This window comes from Ambystoma mexicanum, chromosome 7p, assembly GCF_040938575.1.
Source record: "Ambystoma mexicanum isolate Mex_15411 chromosome 7p, UKY_AmexF1_1, whole genome shotgun sequence".
NCBI lineage: Eukaryota > Metazoa > Chordata > Amphibia > Caudata > Ambystomatidae > Ambystoma > Ambystoma mexicanum.
Window position 1 is genome coordinate 871,686,510 of NC_090939.1, and position 22,681 is coordinate 871,709,190.

The 22,681-nt window shown below is 47.0% G+C and overlaps 1 protein-coding gene across 3 annotated transcripts in view; it reads left to right on the forward strand.

The window, feature by feature from the left end:
- RPS6KA3 (ribosomal protein S6 kinase A3) overlaps nucleotides 1-22,681 on the forward strand; it is a 1,283,345-nt gene that overhangs the window by 709,956 nt on the left and 550,708 nt on the right. For all 3 annotated transcript variants that reach the window (XM_069637077.1, XM_069637076.1, XM_069637078.1), the window contains exons 12-13: nucleotides 4,534-4,598; nucleotides 4,713-4,815. In XM_069637077.1, the coding sequence (XP_069493178.1) occupies nucleotides 4,534-4,598; nucleotides 4,713-4,815 (168 nt within the window). The remainder of the gene's footprint in view (nucleotides 1-4,533; nucleotides 4,599-4,712; nucleotides 4,816-22,681) is intronic.

Consider the following 22,681-nt stretch of genomic DNA (forward strand, 5'->3'; position numbering starts at 1 on the left):
TCCGGTCCTACGGGAGGAATCCCGATGAGGTGGACGAAGAAAGTGACGGTGGTGCCGACGAGGAGCCGCGGACCATGTATGAGATGGAGGATCCTACTCCCCAACAATCGCTCCCGTCGCAACCGGTGCCTATGCCACAAGACCACTCAGGAGCGATCTTGATGGCTATTCAGGCCTTGTGTACGGAGATAAGGACAAGGTTCCCCTTACCCCCAGCGGACGATCCAGCGGAGCCTGCACCGTCGGGAAGCCCACCGAGCAAGCGGAGGCGTACCCATCCCCCTCCTCCTTTCCAGCCTTCACAGCCTTCTCAGCCCTCTCAGCCCTCACCTCCTTCCCCTCCACTGAGGGATGAGACTGGGACGGCGACGACGGGGACGGACGACGGTGGTGACGACAGAATGGACCTCCCATCACCACCTATTCAGCCCACCCCCGTCCCCGACGAGATTGGCTCTTTCCATGCCATGATCGCCAGGGCATCTGAGCTTTTCCAGCTCTGCCCCGAAGGACAGAAGAAGGAAGGTGTCCTCTAACAGCGGGAGGCCAAGAGGAAGACTGTCCTCTCAGTCCCGTTACTGGATGACATCTGGGACGAGGGGCTGGCGCTTCTCAAGAACCCGTCCACGGCTCCTGCTAAGAGACCGGTACGAGAAGTAGTACTGGGTGCCGGACTCCGCCCCTTTGTGCCTTAGGGCACAGCCGTCCCTGGATTCAGTGGTCTCCGTGGCGGCCAAGAAGAAAGTGGCGGGGGCGCCGACTTCAACATCCCCGCCGGATGGCGAGGGGAAGAAGCTGGATGCCATGGGACGACGGGTCATGTCGGCGGCGAATGACTATTAAAGCGGCCAGCACCCTCGCAATTGTGGCACGCTACGACAGGGAGCTGTAGTTCAAGAACCCTCCCCTGCTGGACTTCCTCCCGGACGACAAGAGGGCAGAGGCCCTAGAAATCCTACAGGAAGGTGAGGTGGCTTCGGATCACGCCATTACGGTGGCCACGGATATCGCCGACACCGGCTTTCGTCACAGCAACAGTGTTTGCCTTTGCCGGCGCAGTTGGCTTAAGGCCACTGACTTACGCCAGGACGTGCAGACCAGGTTTCTGGACATGCCCTTCGACAGAAACAACTTGTTCGGGAAGACAGTGGACGAGTCACTGCAGGCCATCAAGGCGGACACCGAGACGGCTTGGGCCTTGGGTGTTCTTCAACAATGACGGCCGTCCTTTTGGAACTCTGGAGGCAAGCAAGGTGCCGCCAAAGGATTCGGCTGCGGTTCCTCGTCGTACCCCCAAACGGCCCGCTCCTCGTTGCAGGAAGCCTACAGAGGACGCGGCAAGACGGGAGGATTGCGTCGTCGTCGCCAAGGAGGCCAAGGCGGCAAGGCCGTGACAAACTCACTGTCCCGATGCAGGATGATCCTCGTCGCACTGGCGTGGCCGAAGCAGATTTGCTTCCCGGACTTTCTGGACATGTCAGCGTCCACCCCCCCCCCCCCCCAGTCAAACTGCCGACTGATGCGGATCTTCTCACCAGAGAAGGAGGCGCCATCCTCCACCACCACCCGGAGTCGCTGAACCTGCAGGCCTGGCTCCTGCAGCACTAGAGTTCGGAGGGTAGGATATCCCGGTGGACTGCAAGGTGGTGCTTGCAAAGGCCAGGGTGTCCTCAACTCTCAAGTGCTATGGACACAAATGAAAGAGGTTATCTGTCTGGTGCCGCGCACAGAAGATTAACCCTCTGCAGATTACGGCCCCTCAAGTGCTGCCGTATTTGCTGTTGGTGGCCAAGGCGGGGCTGGCTCATGCCTCCTTCAAGATCCATCTGGCGGCTATCTCCCGCTACACCAGAACTCGGGGGCGATCCTATCTGTGGTCCCATCGCCTGGTGAAGGAGTTCATGAAAGGACTGTTCAGATTGTTCCCACCGGTGAAGGCCCCGGCATGGGAACTCAATGTATTGCTGACCAGGCTCATGGGGGGGCCCCCCATTTGAGCCGCTGCATTTTGCACCGTTTAAGTTCCTGTCGTGGAAGACGGCATTTCTTGTGGCCATCACCTCTGCACGTCGAGTGGGAGAGATCCATGCCCTTTCCTGTAAACCTCCATACCTGACATTCCACGAGACGAGGGTGGTGCTGAGGACGCACCCCGCCTTCATGCCCAAGGTGCCGTCGAACTTCCATCTCAATGAGCCCTTGGTGTTACCTGTTTTCTTCCCGTCGCCGGCCGAGAGGACTTTGAACTCGCTAGATGTGGCTGGAGTGCTGAAGTTCTACGTGGACCGCACCAAGAGCCTGCGGAAGACATCGCAGCTGTTTGTGAACTTTGGACCTGTGAATCAAGGGAAGGCCCTCTCGAAGGATTCTATTTCCAGATGGCTCTCCAGCTGCATTATGCACTGTCGCCGGTTGGCAAACCGACCCTTGCCCGGCCGTCGGAGCCCATTCGATCAGAGCGATCACTGCTACCACGGCATTCCTGTCTGGTGTGCCCCTGCTGGACATCTGCAGGGCTGCTACATGGAGGTCGACACACACCTTCACGAGATTCTACTGCGTCGACCGGGATTCCAGGGAGGAGTCCAGAGTCAGCCAGCAGTGCTGCACAACCTGTTCGCCTGAAGGTGGGCCTGGTGAGGAGGTAGGAAATGCTTAATGTGGAGTTGATGAAATGCTTAATGTTGAGCCTTGCCACCTCCCGTGGTTGTGCATTTGTGTACTGCTATGTATTCTTGTATTCATGAGCATGTAAATCCCTGCCAGACCCCATGCTGGAGAAGGAACAAGTTACTTACCTGCAACGGTTCTCCAGCATGGGTCTGGCATGGATTTGCATGCGAACCCTCCCTCCTAGCCCTCTGCGGCTCTTCTCTTGGTCCTACTGCCACTTTACATGCTACCAAATTTGAAGATGGCAGCCAGAGGAGGGGCATAGTTAGAGGGCAGTCATTGGCTGGGGGCAGTATGACCCAGAGACCAGTGATTGGTTATTAGGTGAAAGACAGTTCAGAAACGAAACTGATTTTTTTTTTTAACAAGGATTCCCAGCCTGACGACGGGGAATATTCATGTGCAGGTGAATCCATGCCAGACTCAAGCTGGAGAACAGTTACAGGTAAGTAACTTGTTCCTTACCTTTAAGTTGCTGGTCGCTCCTTTAAAAATGATATGCGTTTCTTACTCTAAATAGTGTCCCACATTCTAAAAAGTAATATGTTGGTACTGTTTTAGCATTGCTTAACTGAATTGAGTGTAGAAGCTTTCCAATAGGGTTTACCTACCTTGAATAACATTGTCTAATTCTTAGTGTATCATAGGGTTTTGATTTCCCTGGTCTGCTTTATACAGATCTAAAACAGTTGGTCTTTGAGTTGCTGGTAGCTCCTCTTAAAAGTATATATGCCTTAGTCGCCTTAAATAGCTTCTGTTCTTCTAGACTTGTAACACTGCGTTATGCTCCCTTGAATTGCTTTGGTGTTATTCTAAAATAGTCTTTCTTACCTTAAACTGTATTAAACACTTCTTAAAAGTATACTTGGTATAACTAGCTATTAGGTAGCAGATAGTTCTGTACCAATGGGTCAATTACTTGCCTTGAAATTCACTGTGTCTTAAAGTGTAATAGGGTTTTGCTTTCCCTTATTTGCTTAGTGAATTCTAAAATAGATTTCGTACTTATTGAGTAGCTTGAGGCCCCTAAAGAAAGTATGAGTTTTACTAGCTCTGAACTGAGTTCTAAAATGTAATTTTGCAAGGAGTATATTTGTAGCAGGGTTGGTTTATTATGTGATTTCATGAGTGTCACTGCATGACTGACTGGGTTAACTACCCTTGAAATACTGATTGTATTCTAAAAGTATATCTAACCTGGTCTCCTCCCCCCCAAGAATAGTATATTACTATCCTGAAGTCTCACCTTGATTTGCTGCTGGCTCCTACCTTGGTTTGCAAACCATAGCTATTGAGTTGTTTTTTATGATTGTTTATACAGTGTTTTTATATGATGTTATATTACTTACATAAACAAGATTGTATCTTGGCCTACTTGAATCTAAATAAACCCTTTATTTTTTACAATACATAGTTTCAGGGATTTTTTTGGACCATATGTTTGCTACAATTTCTTTGTATCAAGCTGCAGGCCTCTCTTCCTCCTAAGATGTGCCTGGCTGCTCTGTCCATGCTACCAACTTTTTCAGGTGGTACAGCATTATACTAAGAGTAGAGCGTATGTACTGTCTCAGATGAATGGTTTTATGAAGCCCTTAGTTGGACTTTAGAAAAACTGTCCTAACAATCTCGAAACACATGTTGGCAGAAGAGTATGGCTTCAAATGAGCTTTTCAAAGAGGAGTTTAATACATGTCTGGTCATATTCATAATTGTGTAAATTAAACACCCATGATTGTGTTGCATTACTTTGTGTTTGAGACCAGTAGACATGTTTGCAACCTTAGATTACACTTTGACCAGCACATGAGGTTATGTAATCTTTTCAATAACCAGATTTATCATGGTTTCTTTTAACAGGAGCTGGCCCTGATGGAGTTGAAGAGATTAAGCGACATTCGTTTTTCTCCACGATAGATTGGAATGTAAGTAACGCCTTACCCCCTTGCGACTACTTTGTTTTTAAATTGGCTCCAAGAATTATTCCCTACTTACCAATGTAATCAGATAGTTGTAAACAAAATGTTTTATTGTTCCAGAAATTATACAGGAGGGAAATCCAGCCTCCTTTTAAGCCTGCTACTGGTGGACCAGAAGATACCTTTTATTTTGATCCAGAGTTCACTGCAAAAACTCCAAAAGGTATGGTTAGTGAAGTGCTTATTTGCCATTTCTGTCCTCGGTAAAGCAATGTCGTATAGCATACATTTACTACATGCATCCACCGTCAGTTTTGTTATGTACATAAGCTGAAATGTGATGGGTGAAAAATCAAAACCATAAATATCCACTTAGGAGTATCATTTCACAATGTTTTGACAAAACATTTTTTTATTTTAAATGTAAATATTCTTAAATTCACATGCTTTGTCTAGGCTGTCATCTAGTGGTTGGACTTCAGTATTGCAATTTCTTTTTCTCAAAATTGGGAAAGGCATGCGCAGAGATTTACCTATCAAACTATCCTTACTGTTTAGGGTGACCAGACGTCCCTGTTTTGCCGGGACTGTCCCAGTTTTTGGTGCTCTGTCCCCCTTTCTAAAGATTATGTTCTCATTGGAAACTGCAGTGGTCCTGGTTTTTAGTAGTGGGTCTTCACAGCTGGCAGGCAGGAATGCACAATCTCGCACAGAAGAAATGCTGCATTTTGCAATTTAGATAGTGTTAGTTTGTGATAAATTAATTATAATATGTGTTTATTTGAACAGTAACACTTAAACCCCCTTCTCCTCAACCTCTACTGAAGAGTAGTGCCTTGACAGCCGCTTTCAAGACTTAGTCCTACTTTTATGTTAGTTGCCCTATCCCGTTTTTTAACTTTTTAAGTCTGGTCACCCTATTACTGTTGAGTGTACAGGTGCCCATGATCCCTTATATGTCCTCATCCTCAAATTGTTTTTTTTTTTCCACCAATGGGATCGAATGTGTGTAGCCGAGAATGACTTTGCGACTCACTGCCTAGTTCGACACATTGAGTAGTTGCGGTAATCGAGTTCCAACAAGGACATTGAGTCGCAACAGACAGCCCGACGCACATCAGCCAAAAAGGCGTAAAGTAGGGAGAGGGATGGACACAATACCAGATTGCGTACATGGCACTAGAATGCTGCCTCTTCCACACAAATGAATATTCCGGACGGCCCTTGATTTTCAGCCTACTCATGGAGAAGACTAGATTTAAATTTTGTCCAGAGTTCAATAAACACTTTCCTTGTAAAGTGTGTGTATATAATCTCCTTGTGTGGGACCACGCAGAGGACAAGTGCTCAGTGCACAAACAATTTAAACAAAAACAGAAAAGGAGCACAGTCAAGTGCTGTGCAGCCTATGCTATGGAGGCATATTCTGCACAGATCACAGCCTCCATCTCGAAAGAGGTAATCTGGGTCAAAGGTCGATCGACCCCACCTCCCCTAACGACCAACATAGGACTTTCCGAGGGGAAAAGCCCCATAGTAAGCCTCCAGCCTCATAGTATCCAGTTGAGTCTATCTGTAGAGAAAGCACCTGACGACCACAGAGCTGCTGAATCGCACAATTAAAAACATCGCCCAAAGGTCAAAAACACTTGCTCTGATTGTAGCTACTGCTCACGAACATCAGGTGATGCCCGCATTAATACTACAAAGCAAGAGACAGTTTCCCAACATACAGACCATGAGGAGGACACAAGTAGTTCACCTACAAAGGGGGCCCTCACAGAGCAAGATAGCCTCTATCGCAGCAAGTTATGTACACAGAGGCAGGTGTACAACCCTAAACTCAACCCTCCAAAATAAGGGACATTTAGAATTCTCCACATTAAAGGACGTAATAGAGCAAGAGAAGCCAAGCCATCGTGGGCCCCCACATTCAAGACCACCATCTCTAGGTACACAAGTGGGTGTGGAATGCAGAGGGTTTCTCCAATACTATGTCAAAAATTGAAACTTTCCTGGAGAGCAAGGAGCGCAGCCTTCATTAAAGCAACATACAAATACCTTTAGAAGGGGGCTGGCCCAAGCAAAGGGGTTTAAATCTATAACCCCTTGATGACCCTTTCAGTGAGGAGGTCACTGAAAATTGAGGATCGGGAAGAGGAAACCCCTCCCCTTCCGTACAGGAGGAAGTCATTGGGAACCCATAGGAATACCCTAGGAACCCTCACGAACACTTGAAATACCCAATTACTCCTTCCCCTACAGAAGATAATTTTGAATATACTGCACTGCTTAAAAGGACGGCAAAAGACAGATTTGAAATGAAGGTAAAGAAATCTGAAATGGGTATAGACTTCATTGAAGAAGACATTTGAGAGGAACACAAATCTGAGTCTAATTGCATTTCCTTAATGCAATTAGTGAAAAAGCGCGTTGCACCCTATGTTGAGACCAGGTGCCTTAAAACCTGATAATGCTTGGCTCTAGAAAAAATATAGGCCGTCACTGTCTGACATTCAGGATCAGGTGACGCCAGATTCCTTAGTTAAAAATAACTAAATTAAGGAGTAATGCACAAATCTCTCAACATAGGAAAATCGGTATCGGGTAATAAAATCGCGGCAAAAATGTTGCTGGTAAAATAAATCGTGGCAAAAATGCTGTGGTTTGACCCGGTAAAGGTGTACCCTATTATACCATTTAAGGGGAGCGGGGGTGTCCCCCGCATCCTTTACATGATTGTGGCGGCAAAACCACTGCATTTTTGCCGCAATATTTTGTATTCACAGCCATTTTTGCTGCAATTTTAAGACATGGAACCAGAACATCCACACAAATAAGAGATCAGGAAAATATACTAGTTTGTCAGGAAATGTTTGATTTCAATGCCCATGTCCGCTAAACATATTGTTTACATTGCAAATGCAACTGCCCTAATGGCGTGATGCAATGGGACATACTCAGTGTTCCGTTGGAGGTTCCTGACACAACTAGCTTTCCATATGATCTTGCACACCTGGAAAAGACTACAAACATGGTTAATGTTTTAAAACACAGTAGAAACGTAGGATACCAGGTTAATGGAGCAGCAGTTATTAAATGCTGCACATGTTTGCATAGCACAGGCTTGAAGCTTAAGATGCACACAAGCATGCCTGCTAAAACGCTCAGGAAATGCCTGTTTGGCAAAGCAGTGGATGAGGTGCTGGAAGAAGGCAAACTTGAAACTTCTACAATACACCAGTGGGCCCTACTAGAACAGGGGGCATCCTCCAAAAGGTGTACCTTTCAAAGCTATGAACTATTGTCATTTCTCCATGCAGTATACACAGCCTTCTTACAGAGGATAGAATAGTAGCTGCTTTGTCCGCTAGACATTCCTTCTCAAAACAGAGACTTGCATGTGAATGTCGCCCCCCGCCCCCCAACACTAGTCCAATAGAAGGATGTTTAAATCATTCATCCACGCATTAAAGTGCATCACCGCAGACGTTTGGTAGTGAGTACAACAAAGAAGGGCTACTGCATTGAACTTCGTCAGACAACACACCCTCCACCCCCACTAGATAAAAATACCCAAAGAAGATACTCTACTGTAGAACAAAGTGAAAGTGCAGACACTCCTACAAAAGAGAGAAATCAATCCAGTCCCTAAAGGACAGGAAAACTCTGGCTTCTGATGCTTGTTAATCTACATAGAATTACATGCTGTGCATATAGTCCGACATCTAGTGGTAATCGCAGAGTAACCAGGTGGACACACCATTTTCAGCAAACGCTGCTTCCTTTTTGGAATTGCATTGGCACCTCATGCGTTCACAAAGGTACGAGCAGTAGCGGCAGAGCACCTGTTCCTTCAAAACATCCCATTGTGCCCTTAGTCTAGACGATTGTATCATATCCTGAAAAACCTTGTTAGAAAATATTTTCTTTTTGCAACTTGCCCTTCATGGTTTCCTATGTAACCCCATTCTTTTTGTTCTGTTTTTGATCTTGTCCTGACTTTTTGAAGAGTTCTCTTGCCTTTTGCTCACATGTTATGTGAACAATTGAGTCTTTCAGACTATCAGTACTGGGAAACATTGTTTTCCTTTTGAATTCTTGTATTTTTATATTTCACATAGCATCTTACATGGCATTGCAATGGGGATACTTTTGTATCACCACAACTTTTTACATGGTGGATTTTGGTTACTTTTATATGGTGGCAGCAGTTACATTTTTACAGCGTATGCATTATTTTTGGTGTGCACGTTTGTTTACCGCTTATGGCTACTAAACATGGCTAGTGCCTCTAAATGGCCATGGCATAGGACCTTCGCTTGTTCTTTGGCCATATTGTAGTTTGGCCTTCTTCCTGCCCTCTCGGGTCAGGAAAGTCCTTATGAGGTCATGCACTTGCCTGGCAAAGCTGCTGTTTCTGCGTGCTAGTGAGCCATTGTGTGATACAGGAAGTGGGCTGGGTACTGTCTAGCCATTTGAGGCGGGGTGCACGTGGAGAAGCAGCATTGAAGCTTCAGCCGTTTTAATTTTCGAGCGTTTGAGCAATTTCCACTGTAATCCGAGAATGCTGCAGGGAATGATTACTGCTGCAGGACAAGGTGCCATAATGGTGATCGATCGCTAGTATGTTACTGCAGGACATTGCTGGGTTAAAGTATTGTGGAAATGAAAGAAGGGGGCAGAAATTGAAGTGCATGGTCTGTGGACCCATGGCCTTTTAGCTTAATTTTGGTAATCAGGGCACTACCTATGGCTGGTGGAATCTGATTATTTACCAGGGATCAGTGATGGGCCCTATGGGTCATGGCCATAAACTGGTCTTTAAGCTTACTTGCTTCACTGTGAAGGGCCATTACCTTTTGGAGTCTGTGTGACAAAATGACTAATTCCCTGCTGGAATACAACGATGAGTAAACCACGCAGTCTGTGAGATTGGTGATCAGGGCCTTTGTGTCCACCTGGGTCCTGGCCTCCCATCCCCAATCACCTTCAGCTTCTGCCCACTTCCAGCACTTGCCTTAGGCGCCCACTGACCTGTGCTATCACAGGCCTGCACTTTATTGGCAGTTGACCACTCCCACCAAGTGATCTCTGCCAGGCACTTAATAGTATGCAACTTAGTCCCTAGCACCTTCCTCCTTGTTACTCCTGGCACTTACCCCATCATCCCCATACCTCCCCCCCCCCCCTTCTCGGCATTTGCATGCGCTGAATTACTCGCAATGCCTAGTATGACCGCCTTCATTGTTATATTAGCTTTTCATTCCCATGTTCCCTCCCTGTTGCCCTGTGGGCGCTTTGAAACACAATTTACCTGATGTATAAGCACCTTACAAATAAACAATAAATAAATAGTGCCTAAACTGCCTACTCAGCCCTCACTTTACAGCAAAACAATGTTATCTCAATAATAAGGTAAAATGGCCTAGTCAAGCGATATGCCTCCTTTGCGATAATGTTGGCCATAGTCAGGCTGTACTCTAATTTATTAGCTGTGACCCATCCACTTGGCTATTTCAAGGACTGATGTGCACATTTCTAGTGTTTGCCGCCCCCCCACCCCGACTCCTACATCACGTCCCCTTTCCTCCATACTGCATGGGTGTCGCTCCCTAGAGACTGGACCAGAACCCTTTTTCCCCTAAAAAAAAAAAAAATAATAATAATAAATAATAAAAAATAAAAAATGATAATAATAATAAATAAAAAAAAAATGTAAGACACATTTAGGCACGGCCGCAGGCATGTCATGCTCTGCTGGCTCCACCCTCAGTGTCTCGCCTCGATCACTTTTCCGCACTGAGGGGAACGGAACTTCCTCTTATGTGCGCAGGTTATTTTGTTTTTTGTGGTACCCAGCGGCGCAGTTGCTTTCCCTGCTTCACTTTTTGTAATTATTCACCGGCCTCCCGTGACTTGCCTTCCCTGGCGCATGTCCGCAAAGGTGGGCTTTAGCAGGTGTCCTTCCTGCAACAGGATTTTTCTGTGTCGGATCCACACGCGCTCTGCCTCCAGTGCTTAGGAGCAGATCATTGGTGGGACAGTTGTCGCCTACGACTCCCTTACTCCACACTCCCTGACGAACAGGTTGTCAAGGTATAGGGAAATCTTCTCCAGGTCCCCTCCAGAGCAGATACGAAAGTGTGCAACGCAAGACCCAAGGAGAAGATACGTTGAAGGCATAAAATAAGCAGGATACAATAGCAATTTGCTATGAATTTCTGTAGGTTTGCTAATTAAATTGACACTTGTGTAGCAAAGCTAGTTATTTAAATTACCCCATTCAATGAAGGCACTGCTCACCCTGCATTCTTCTCTTACCCCCAGGGCTCTCTCTGCTACAATTTTAACTGAGCTAATGGGGAGAGAGTGAGAGAGAGTGCAGCAGTAATCATCATCGCCACTCTAAAGTGTCAAAGGCCTGTATGGGAGTGCTAGGCAAGACAAGCTCTTCAAATAATTGTAATAAGGATTATACTTTTTTAAAGCTAACTGTATTCTGTTTGGCAAATACCAGCATGTATTAACTTTTTTTTTTTTTTTAAAGGCAAGCCTGCAATATTCCTAAAGTATTTACGTAATCCATCCTTTACAGTAAAGTTTAGGTTTATGGCTCAGTGGGAACTATGTTTGTTTGTTGGGGAAGATGCATCATATTGACGAGTGAACGCTTTTGAAAATGTACATGATCACACTGCCAAACGCTTTTCATGGCAAACCTAGTTGCATGACCTGCTGGTTACCACTTATGCTCGATCGTTGAGCTAATCCCAAACTCCTTAGCATTATATCTCATCACTCTGTTGCTTTATACCAGCTAGCCTGAAAGTGAGATTGCAGCAAACTACAATATTCCAACTAGTTTTCCCAGTTCTCTGCCTGCTACGCCATCCACTCTGCTTAGCCTCTTACTTTCCTCTTACCTGGCGAATGCACAAAGCTGACGGTTTACGAAACATCCTGTCTGCACACTTACTGCAATACCATACACTGTAGTTAGCTTCTAGAGCTCGCTTTGCTCTATAATTATGATTGCATTATATATTAGCATCTACAGGAGAGAGCTGGCCAATCTGAAGACCGGAAACGCAAGCAGAATATGCAAGAAGCCGACCACATTTCATGCCCAGCCTTCAGCCTGTCCTTGGAGGGAGTGTCCCAGATAGTCTCCACTGGCGGGCCATGCCTCAACCCCACCTACCCCCCACCCCACCTGCCCATTCACATGCACACACCTATTGGCTCACCTGCAGGTCCTGGAAATAGTTATTTCTAATCGTGGACGTGTAATTTCTTTTTAAGGGAAGCATGAATTGCTTAAAGCCTGGTTCCCTTAAAAACACAAGAAAAAAAGTATCGGTACCCCAGATGGCAATTTAAAGTGCTAATGGTGATAAATACTGCCTAAATGGATTCGCAGGGCTAAAATGTTGCGCTTGAACCTACCTGGCTCGGGCTTTAGGGACGCTGGGGGCTCTGCCCTCCCCCAAAGTGGTGTTAATGCAATATTGAATATAGTTGATATCAATGACGGTATGGGCCATCTTGTCCACCTGAAGTTGACAGTTGCATTGCCTGCTACACCATACTACATGCTTGGACTCGGCTATGATTTTCCTTCAACATTGTGAACTTAATGTATGAAACAACTGACTTTCTTTTAGTGCAAATTATGGGTCAAGCCTACAATATACCAGACACTGCCCTGTGCAACACCGACTGCCCCCACCTGCACACGGCCTTGCACTGAAAACAGTTTTCAGAGCTTTTTTATCATATGTATGTGTCCATTCATACAATTAACCTTTACTTTTTACATATGCTCATCTTACTAATGTCTTACTTGAGTGGTACACAAAATGCTGTATTATTGGCCATTGTATGCCTTGTGTATAAATAATTTCTGGGTACATTAAAAATGAGTACACAATTCCTAATCAAATAAGTTTGTTTGCTAGCCAAGAAAATTTTCCTCATCAAACTCTGCTAATCAATTTTTGAAAACTAATTTATGCCTTGAAGTTCCCTTTTGTAAAACACCCCTTAAGGGGGATTCCTTTCCGGGGAATCTGACAAGCAAAAGGGGTACATCGCAACCTGGCACTAGTATGGGTCGGCTCACAGAGCTACGGGCCCTATTGCTGAGGGGTCTCCAGTTCCTTCCGGCCTCATCCGGGACCAGGAGTGAGGGATTGCAAGGCGCTACCACCGGGACCCGTCCTGAGGGGCAATCTTGCGCTGATACTAGGCCTAGCCCCAAGGGTGTGCCTTCACACACCACTACTATAGGCATAGGCCTGGCAGCGCTAAGCCTCCCGGGGTATCTCCTGAGATCGTTGCCAGTACCGAGCAACCGCTCTAGGGTTCTAGTGGGATAATACATCCAGCCTCTGTGCCTGACCTTGGATTGCTGCTCATTCTTGAGGAAATACAAGCATGCAAGATTGCGTCGCAGACGAGATGGCGTCCAGCCATGACACATCGGCTAGGCCGCAGGTTCTCCCCAGCAGAAAGAGGATCCCAGTCATTGGGGTTGGGTCAAGTGGCCCCACGACAGAGATTCGACTTCACCACAAGAGTGGAATGGTCCTGTTCACAGGCGACGAGGTGTACACTTGCCCCACTCTGTCTACCTCATTAAGGTACACAGAAAGTGGGCATGCGCAGCAGAGACAAGTATCTTTGAGGCCTCCAACAGACCTGTATACGCCAACGGCGGTGGCTCAGCAACAGGTAGCCCAGCCTGAGTGCAAAGAAAGGTTCAACAAGTTTGTGCCTCATGAGATCACATTAGGTGACTGGGATCCTGAAAAGCCTTCTCACTGAGGTCGTCCCTCAGTCCCATGTGCCAAATCAACAGGCAGGACCTCCTCAGCCAGTGCTAATCCAGCCTCCCGTGGGTCCGACCCCTGCGGTAGTGCCAACGGATGCCCTGCCGGATCAATATGGCCGTATACCTGCTACAGAGGGGTTGCTGCTTCCAGCCCAGGGAAGTTTCAGCTCCTAGCCATCCAGACATGACAGACCAGGGCGAAGGGCCACACTCTAAGGGTACAGACGATCCAGACGTAGACACTCATGAGGAAGAGGTGGATGTCTCTGCCTCAACAAAAGCATTCCATGATAGAATGGAATGGTTGACTTGAGTTCTAGGCCACACTCGCCCTAGGTGGAACAACCTGAGTCTGGGGTGTTGGCAGAGATTTTGATTCTGCAAGCTGCCAATAAATCTGTTATTTGCGCTTCAGAAGGATGTGGCGGCCCTATCAAAAAGAGTTTTCTCAAGCTGCACTCAACACAACTGGTAAAGAGGCTGGACGCTAGGTTTTGACAATCGGAGGGGGAGGTTATTCTCGCATCCTGCCATTGGCAGCCACATTCCTCTGGAATAGCGGCATCCTCAATGTACGCCAAACTACATGCGTCAGCAGCCATTTCGGGTCCTCCACAGTGGCTCTTATCCAGAGAGGACAGTCAGAAAGGGGCATATGCATAGCCACGGATTTGCACTGATCAGTGTGGATGCATGCTGCAAAGTTAAATGAGGGTGTCCAGGAGCGCATCTTAGACCTTCTTTTTGAAGGCGTGGAGCTCTTCCAATTGTCTACAGATAAGGCGCTTAACAAGAAAGACAAGCTCCTAAACCACCAAGATGATGGCTATATGCACTAGCAAAACCAGCCACCAAAAGCTTTGGGAAGACAAGGCAGTACAAAGCAAATGCATAGGGGGTGGTGTTTGGGTTCAGGGGCTTTCAGTACAGGAGAGCCAGACAGCCTGCCAGGTCTCGGAACCTTCAGAGATGCAAGCATCAACGTACCACCCCTAAAGAGTTTTTCCAGTCCCCCACACCCTGCCCAGTCCCTTCCTCGGAATCCAAGAATCAATGAGTGGCGTCTGGGTGCACAGCTCCTCAGTAGGAGTCAGACTGGCTCTCCACAGTCAACAATGGTGCAATTTCTTCTCAGATCCATGGATTCTCAGTAGTTTCTGTGGGTTTTCGGCTCCCAATCCCTTTTCCTCACCCTACTTCTCTCCTGCAAATAGGCTCACCAGCACTGCTAGCAGAGATTGCGTCTCTGGTACAGAGCGGCGCATTTGAGTAAGTGCCCCCTTTCAGAGAGACCCTGGGTTTTAGTCCAGGATCTTATCCATTCTGAAGAAGGAACATGCAGGCCTGACAGGTGGTGCTCAACCTATCCTTCCCCCCCCCTCCCTCCAAAGATTCAACATTGGTATGCCAGCGCAGATTGGAGATGCACTCTTCGATGGCTATTCGGTGTGCTCCCTGAACCTGAAGGACGCATGTCTGCATGTCACGATTTGGCAGCCACACAGGCAATTTCTGCAGTTCACAGTAATGGGGCTGCACTTCCAGTACAGAGTGCTGCAGTTCGATCTGAGCTCTGCCCCTCCGGTTTGTAGGAGGAGGAGGAGGGGGAGTAGCAATCATTTTCAAATCGCACTTCTCTGCCTCAATCATCGACTGCCAGACAATCATCCCTCCCTGCAAATCGCTTCTTGTCAAACTATCCCTCCCCCCATTGTATCTACAGACGACCTGGCTGCGACCGACCATTCTCAAGCAACATCTGTGAATCGATAGCCACCATCCAAATAAACCATCCCACCCTCACTCTTCTAGGCGACTTCAATATCTGGCTAGACATTCCCACCAACCCCATGACACACTCATTGGTCGACAGCCTAGATGCGCTCAACCTCCGCCTCCCCATAAATTGCCCAACTCACTCTAAAGGACACACTCTTGATGCCATCTTCAGCTCCCATGACCAGACACATCTAACCCCCTCCCCCCCAACCCATCATCTGGTTTGATCACTTCATTGTGCCTTTCACCATTTCTTTGCCCGCATCAAATCAACGTAAAAAATGCTGTAAAAAACTAAACACCCTCCCGGACCTAGCGGACACGCTCCGTCAATCTCCTCCCCCAATGAACCCTTAACCACCGGCGCCTTTGACTCATGGCTCAATATCTCATTAATCCCACGCGCCCATCTTCTGCTCGCCGTGGCCCTTTTCCCAGATGGCTTACACCAGAACTGAAGACGGCAAAACAACTGTGTAAATCCCTCGAATGCAAACAGCGGACAGATAAAACCTTCCTGAGTAGAGCCACCCTAGCCCGGCACCACTACAAACCCGAAAAGCAAAAAAAGTCCACTACAACTCTCGAATTCTCAACTGTGAAACCACTAAATCATTACTGAATTCACCAAACCAACCTGTACCACCACCAAATCGACCCCATCTCAGTCTCTCTGTGACTCACCCTCTCTCCACTTCTACACCACTGCCCTTGAAAGAACAAATTCTTTAAACAACAAACTGGCCCCCATGTCCCAGCCACGTAATCCTCCCACCTTACCTGTACCCCCCCCCACCCCCGGCCTGCCCCAGCAACTGCAACCCAACCCACCTTCGACTCGTTCACTGCAATATCAACAGACCAATTTCTCAAACGGCTCCCCCCTAGACCACTGCCCCGCCTCAACCCTCAAAGAAATATTTGCATCTATCTGCGCAGGAGAGCATGCAAGATCATCATAAATGACTCCCTCTCCTCAGGAATTTTTCCCGACTCATTCAAAACTGCTCATGTCAAGCCTCTTCTAAAATAAAAAACCCTTCCCTCAACCATCTCGACCCCAAAAACTACCGCCCCATCAAAAAAAACAGGTTCCTTGCTAAACTCATCAATCAAACCGCATACTACTAAATGCCTTTGTCGAAGCCAACAATCTCCTTGACCCTGCACAATCAGGCTTCAGACCTCGACACTAAACCAAAACCACCCTGACCTCAATCTGGGAAGACCTTAAAATCACTGCAGACTCTGCGGGATGCACTGCACTAATCCTTATAGACCTATTTGTCTCCTTTGACACAATCAACCACTCAATCCTCCTCAACCGCCTCCACTCCCTAGGAATCTGTGGAAACGCTCTCAAGTGGATAGCATCCTTCCTCACCAATAGGAAACAACCCTCCTCTCCTCCTTTGCTTCTGCCGTCCGGCCAGTCAATACCAGTGTTCCACAAGGAGCATGCCTATCGGCCCTCTTGTTCAACCTCTATATGTTCATCCTCCCAGGAATAATCTGCTCGTACAGTATTCTCTGCTATAACTACGCAGATGACACTCAGTTAATCCTAAAACTCCTCAACTCAAACCCCAACTGTCACCCAGACCTTGCTTCCTGCCTCCTTGACCTTGATTGCTGGATGACCACAAACCACCTCCTCTTAAACCCCACCAAAACTGAAATCATGGTGTGCGGCAACATCAAGCTTCTCACCCACCCTCTACTCTGGCCATCATCCATGTGCAAACCACCACCCACCTCAACCACAGTAAAAAACCTTGGATGCACTCTCGACTCTGACCTAACACACACTTGCCAAACCAGCAACGTCTCTAAGTCTTGCCATTACCACCACAAAATTCTTAGGCATATTTTTCTGTACCTCTCCTTTCCCAACAGACTCACCGCTGTCCAATCCATTGTAATCTCAAGACTGGACTATGCCAACTCCCTCTACCTCTGGGTCCAAGCATACCGCCTCATTAAATTACAAAGAGCACAAAACGCTGCAGCCAAATTGCTTCTAGCACTTGGCCCAAGCGATCACACCTCCCCAGCTCTTCACTGGCTCCCAGTTGGACGAAGGGTGACTTTCCAAACCTTATGTATCACCCACCGAGCAATGCATAAAACCAGACCTCTATACCTACAAGACAAGCTAAATCCATGCCACCCACCGCACACTCTAAGATCAAGCTCTGCCCTCCTCTAGTGATACCAAACACCAACTCAGTCAGGTTAGGAGGATCATCATTCTCAGCCTTAGCCCCCACTCTGTGGAACTCGCTTCCACCTTACATCCAACTCACCGAAGACTACATGTCTTTCCGCAAACTACTGAAAACATGGCTCTTCCCTTAAAGAATCGGCACTCGGAACAAACAGAATAAATAGCCACAATAAATAGAAACCCAAGGTTGTTGAACGAAGAAAACAAAGAACAGAGTCGATTGAACAGATACAAACACTAAAACGGATAATACAACTAAAACAGATGGAGCAGAGGGGATGAGTGGACGGAGGGGGTGAGTGGACGGAACCAACTAAGTGGATGGATGGAACGGATGAAATGGATGGAAGGGATGAAGCGATTGGAACGACTGCTATGTACCTATACCCCCATGTTAGCCTACTTATCCTGTCGCTTAATATACGTATGCCGCTATGTACGCCCCCTGTCCCGTTCCCTTGCCTGGCCACAAGCGCTTCAATGATAAACCACCATATCGCACTACTACGCTTACTCTCGCCTATACATCCTCATTCAACTAGAACACAGTTATGCTATGACATATTCGGCCGAGCTGTTATCATACTAACATGACCCCACAAACCCCTCCTCATCCTAATAAACAAAGCAAACACAGCTAGCTGAGCACATTCCGGCTAGCTTAGGCATCTCCTCAGGCCTAACGCAGCCAAAACTCAGTCTGAGTGTCCACCCTCCAGACTGAACACATCCAACTCACTCCCTCAGCACCACACCTACCGCTAAGAAGCAGCTACTTTGCAATAACCACACCAGCTGCACACATATCCAGTGCGCCCACGCACCATATGACACTCTCTACTGACTTGAACTGCGGTTCCCAAGGGCGTTCAATCTACCAGCGCATTGAGGTCATGCCAATGATACATAAGGTGCTATATAAATGCCAAGTAACATAACATAACTCAACTCAGTGGCAGCACTGCTACGAGCCAAAGGGCCTCGCGTTTAGCCACATTTGGGCGATTGACTAATCAGGGGCAAGTCAATTGCGGAATCACTAGAGACTACGGGATGCCTCACGTAGCTACTATTCAACTTGGGCTTCTCAGTGAATGTAGCCAAGCCGGAGCTCAAATCGACCCATTCATTGATTTTTCTGGGCATCAGAGGGGACACAGCAAGGCAAAGGCTGTTCCCTACGCAGGATAGTCGGGTCCATTCTAGGGGCTACTGGACACTTTCTCAGCAGGCAAACTTCAATGTGTTGATTTCAACACCTGCTGAGGCTCATGGTGGCCTGCATACTGGCAGTACTTTATTCCAGGTTGAAAATGAGGCGGTTCCAAATCCACCTAGCCAGAATACGGGTTCAAGAATGGAATTCTCAGTTGGTTACCATCCCGAGGGCTTTAATGCACGATTTGCTTTGGTGGAGGCAGGCAGAGTACCTAATGAAAGGGGCTCGTTTTCGCCAGCCTGAGGCATCGGTGGTAACGACTGACTCCTCGCTAGATGGTCGCGGGGCCAAATTGGACAGGTATTCAGTCCATGGTCACTCAGGACAAGACCCTGAACATAAATGACCTGTAGCTTGAGCACGATACAGCTGGCCTTTCAGGCTTTCCTTCTGATCACTGCAAACAAAACAGTCTTTATCAGGACAGAAAATACCACTTCCATGTACTATATGAACAATCAAGGTGGGACAAGATCGCCTATTCTCTGCAGTCGAACGATTCAGATTTGGTAGTGGGCCCTCGCTCAGGGCATTCACAATGCACCTTTCAGGAAAGAGCAATTCAGAGGTGGACAGGCTCAGCAGGCTTCCCATAGCAATTACAAATGGGAGGTGAGCCTGGAGATCTTGGCCATTCTAGTCTAAGCATGGGGTCACCCGGAGGTGGACCACTTTGCCACAAAGTGCAATGTGAAGTGCAGTTGTTTTGCATGTTAGATGTGAGAGGGCAGGCGCTCGCTATGGGATGCCTTCCACATTTGTGGGAATTACCTCTGGTGACCTAGATAAGTCTACCTTTCCACCAACACCAGTTGCAAAAGTTTAAAGAAATGAAGGGGTGCAACATGATTCTGATAGTCCGGAATTGGCCAGCCAGGATATGGTTCAAGCAGTCCATTTTGCCTGGTATTACTGAGGCTGCTGCTGCTAATCAGTCAGCAGGCGGAAGTGGTGGTTCACCCAGAGCACGGGTCTCTATCGCTTGCAGCGTGGTTTCTTAGCAGGTAACGTTGCAACATCTGGGCTTCTCAGAGTAATCAGAGGATGAGAAAGTACTCGACAAGGAAACAGTAGAAGAGCAAGTGTTTGAGATTCTACTTCTGAGCAAGACGCAACAAGATCCACCTCCTGCATCGTAGATCCGCTGGATCAGGTGCTCTAGTTTCCGGCACACCTAGCATGGTCGGGAGTGCAAGTGGACATGTGCCGCACTGATCTGGTGGCCATCGGTGTGTTTGTCAGAGTTCCCTACAATCTACTGGCTAGGAAAAGGGCCAGGGTGCTCAAAGCAGGAGTAAGGATCTAGGGGTATGTGTGGCTGATTGAGTCTGTTTCTTTTGTTTGGGAAATTGTATATTCTGCAAGCATTTATCCGTAACATTCCTTTTAGGAGACTGAAGTGTTCCCAGTGCAAGATGAAGGAGGTGACACTCAACGCTGATTGGCTGGGTGGTTCCCTTTTTGCTTGTTTGCCTTTCATTCAACTAGCCCCAAAGTAGGTCACAGCAATTAGAGCTCCTAAGAATTAACTACAGAAAACCTCAGAAAATAATCAGAAACATTCTCAAGTCATCATCTGGGAGAGCAGTTACTTCAAGAAAGCCAGTGACTGCAGCAGGAAGGGCAGTTAAGGGTGAAACTGTTTATGGTTTTCTGAAGCGAAAACTAAAATTTAGACCAAGAATCCTGTTGTAAATATTGAAGCTGTGTTATGTGTTGAAGTAAAAGATGAGATCCATTCTTTTGGTGAAGCGTAAAGGTGCTTGAGCCGATTTCAAGAACAGCAACATAGCCACTTAAACACTGGCACGTGTAACCCATACTAATTGACGCACAGGCTTAATCATTGGCATTGACGTGGGTGCATGTTATTCTGCAGTGTTTCTCTAAACAAATAACAAACTGTGTTTGTCACAGTGAACGAGCAAAGGCCTTTAGAGTAAAGTACTGTATGACGAGGCTAGCGTGACACACTTATCATCCAGTGAGCCGTAGCCGAGGTGAAACAGATCAGCTTTTTCCGAACATGGTGTTCGCAACACCGATTAGTGCAGTGAGTTCATTAAATCCATTGCGAGTTCCGAAAACAGCAAGTGGTGAAATCTCACGTTCAGAGTTGGTCAGAAACCTTTGCCTTAATTGTTTGGTTTGTGAAGAAAGACTTCTAATTTTTACCTGCCGAAAGGTGAAAGCATTCAGTTTTCTTTTCATGAACTGCAAAATAACCAAAGTCAAGACCGTTATCTGAGAGCAAGATGAGAACAGGCAGATTTGCTTAGTTTAGTAAAGAAGAATTGAATAGTTTGTGATTCACTTCAACTGGTCAGAGAGAAAGGGGTCCGTGGAATAGTCCTTTCTTAAAGAGCCTTTCAGCAAGAAACAAAGGCTAACCGGTACAGGAAAGATCACAGAATTAATTCATGTAGTTTTCCAGTTGGGTAGACGCAGTGGTGGAGAAATGTATTAATTATTTTATATTTTGTTTTAGGTCGGACGTTCCAGTGTCTTTCAGTGAAGATTCAAGGAGATGAGGGCGACTAGCAGAGACTTATTTTATCCACTTCCCCTTTCCCCCTCAGGCTTGGCTGCTCAGCAATTTGTTATATAAAGTTGTTTGATAGGCTATTGTCCACTCCTGCAGGAACAAGCATTTGGGACCTGATAGTTTAGAAACTCTGAAGACGCATAATTCTCAACTAACCCAGTGGTAAAGAAGCACTTGCAAGGCGCTTCCCGCTGTTCTAGTGCCTCACCCCGCGTGGGACCTCATTGTCGTGCTAGCATCGCTGGTACACAAGCCATTCGAGCCCATGGCATCAACAGACCTCAAATGGTTCACACTTAAGACAGCGTTGCTGGTGGGCCTAACATCTGCTACACGCATTAGCGAGATCCAAGCTCTGTTGGTATTAGAGCCCTATACTATTTTTCAGAGGGACAAGTAGCCTCAGCCTTCCACATAAATGAAGAGATTGTTTTACCAACATTCTTCCTTCATCCGCAGTCTGAAGCAGAGAAATTGTTGCATTGTCTGGATGAGAGCACAAAAGACTTCCGGAAGTCAGAGGCTTTGTTAGCAACATTCGATTGGACTTCGCCGGGAGCTCAAGGCTTTGATAGCTAGATGGATGGAGGTGGCTACTGCAGAAGCCTATAAGTTGCAAACAAGCTCTGTCCCGCAAATGTTTACGTACATGCAGTTAGGGCTAAGGCTTCCACAGTAGCATTCCAGCGACCAGTGCCCTGGCAAGTGATAGGCAAAGCGGCCACATGGTAGTCTTCGTCAGCATTCTGTGAGTACTTTTGCCTAGATGCTCGTGCCAGATCAGAGGCGCAGTTCGACAGTTTGACCACGCAGTCCTTAGAAACTTAACAATTAAGGGATGACCACACTCCTCCCAAAGGGCTTTATCTGTTGTAGTCGCCCATACAGTATAGATAGGATTCCGGTTTTCGAGAACAACCGAAAAAATCCGATTTACATTCCCCCACACCTCCCCGTTCCTCGGGGGACTCTGACCGATATTTAATAATTTTAATTGCGAAGTGCGGCAGACGCGGGATTCGATTATTACCTATTCTATGTTGTCTTGTTTCCAAGATCGAGGCGTTGCCCATGAGCTATCCTCATAGTTCTGCTTCAGCACTGTGTTTTGGAACAGACATTGTTGAAGTGGCAAATGATTATCCACCATTGCCACCTACTGGCAGAAGGTGAAATTGACTGCCTAGTCGAAACATGGACACGACAAACGCTGATAGACAAGGGAGCAAAAAAGAACAAGATTAGGCGAGAAGAGTTGCTCACTCTGAGCTTAAAGAGCAGGAGTAGAAATATTGGAGAAGGGCTCTAATGGATCCTTCAGAGAGTGCCTAAATACCAGAAATAAGATCAATATTATCGATGACTCCAGAGCAGAATATACCATTCTAAAAAATGAAACTTTCTACAAGCATGAGTAATGATTGGGCTGCTTGTATTTTGGGTTTGAGATTTAGGTGCGTGGGAGCTGTGGATAGCATTTCCT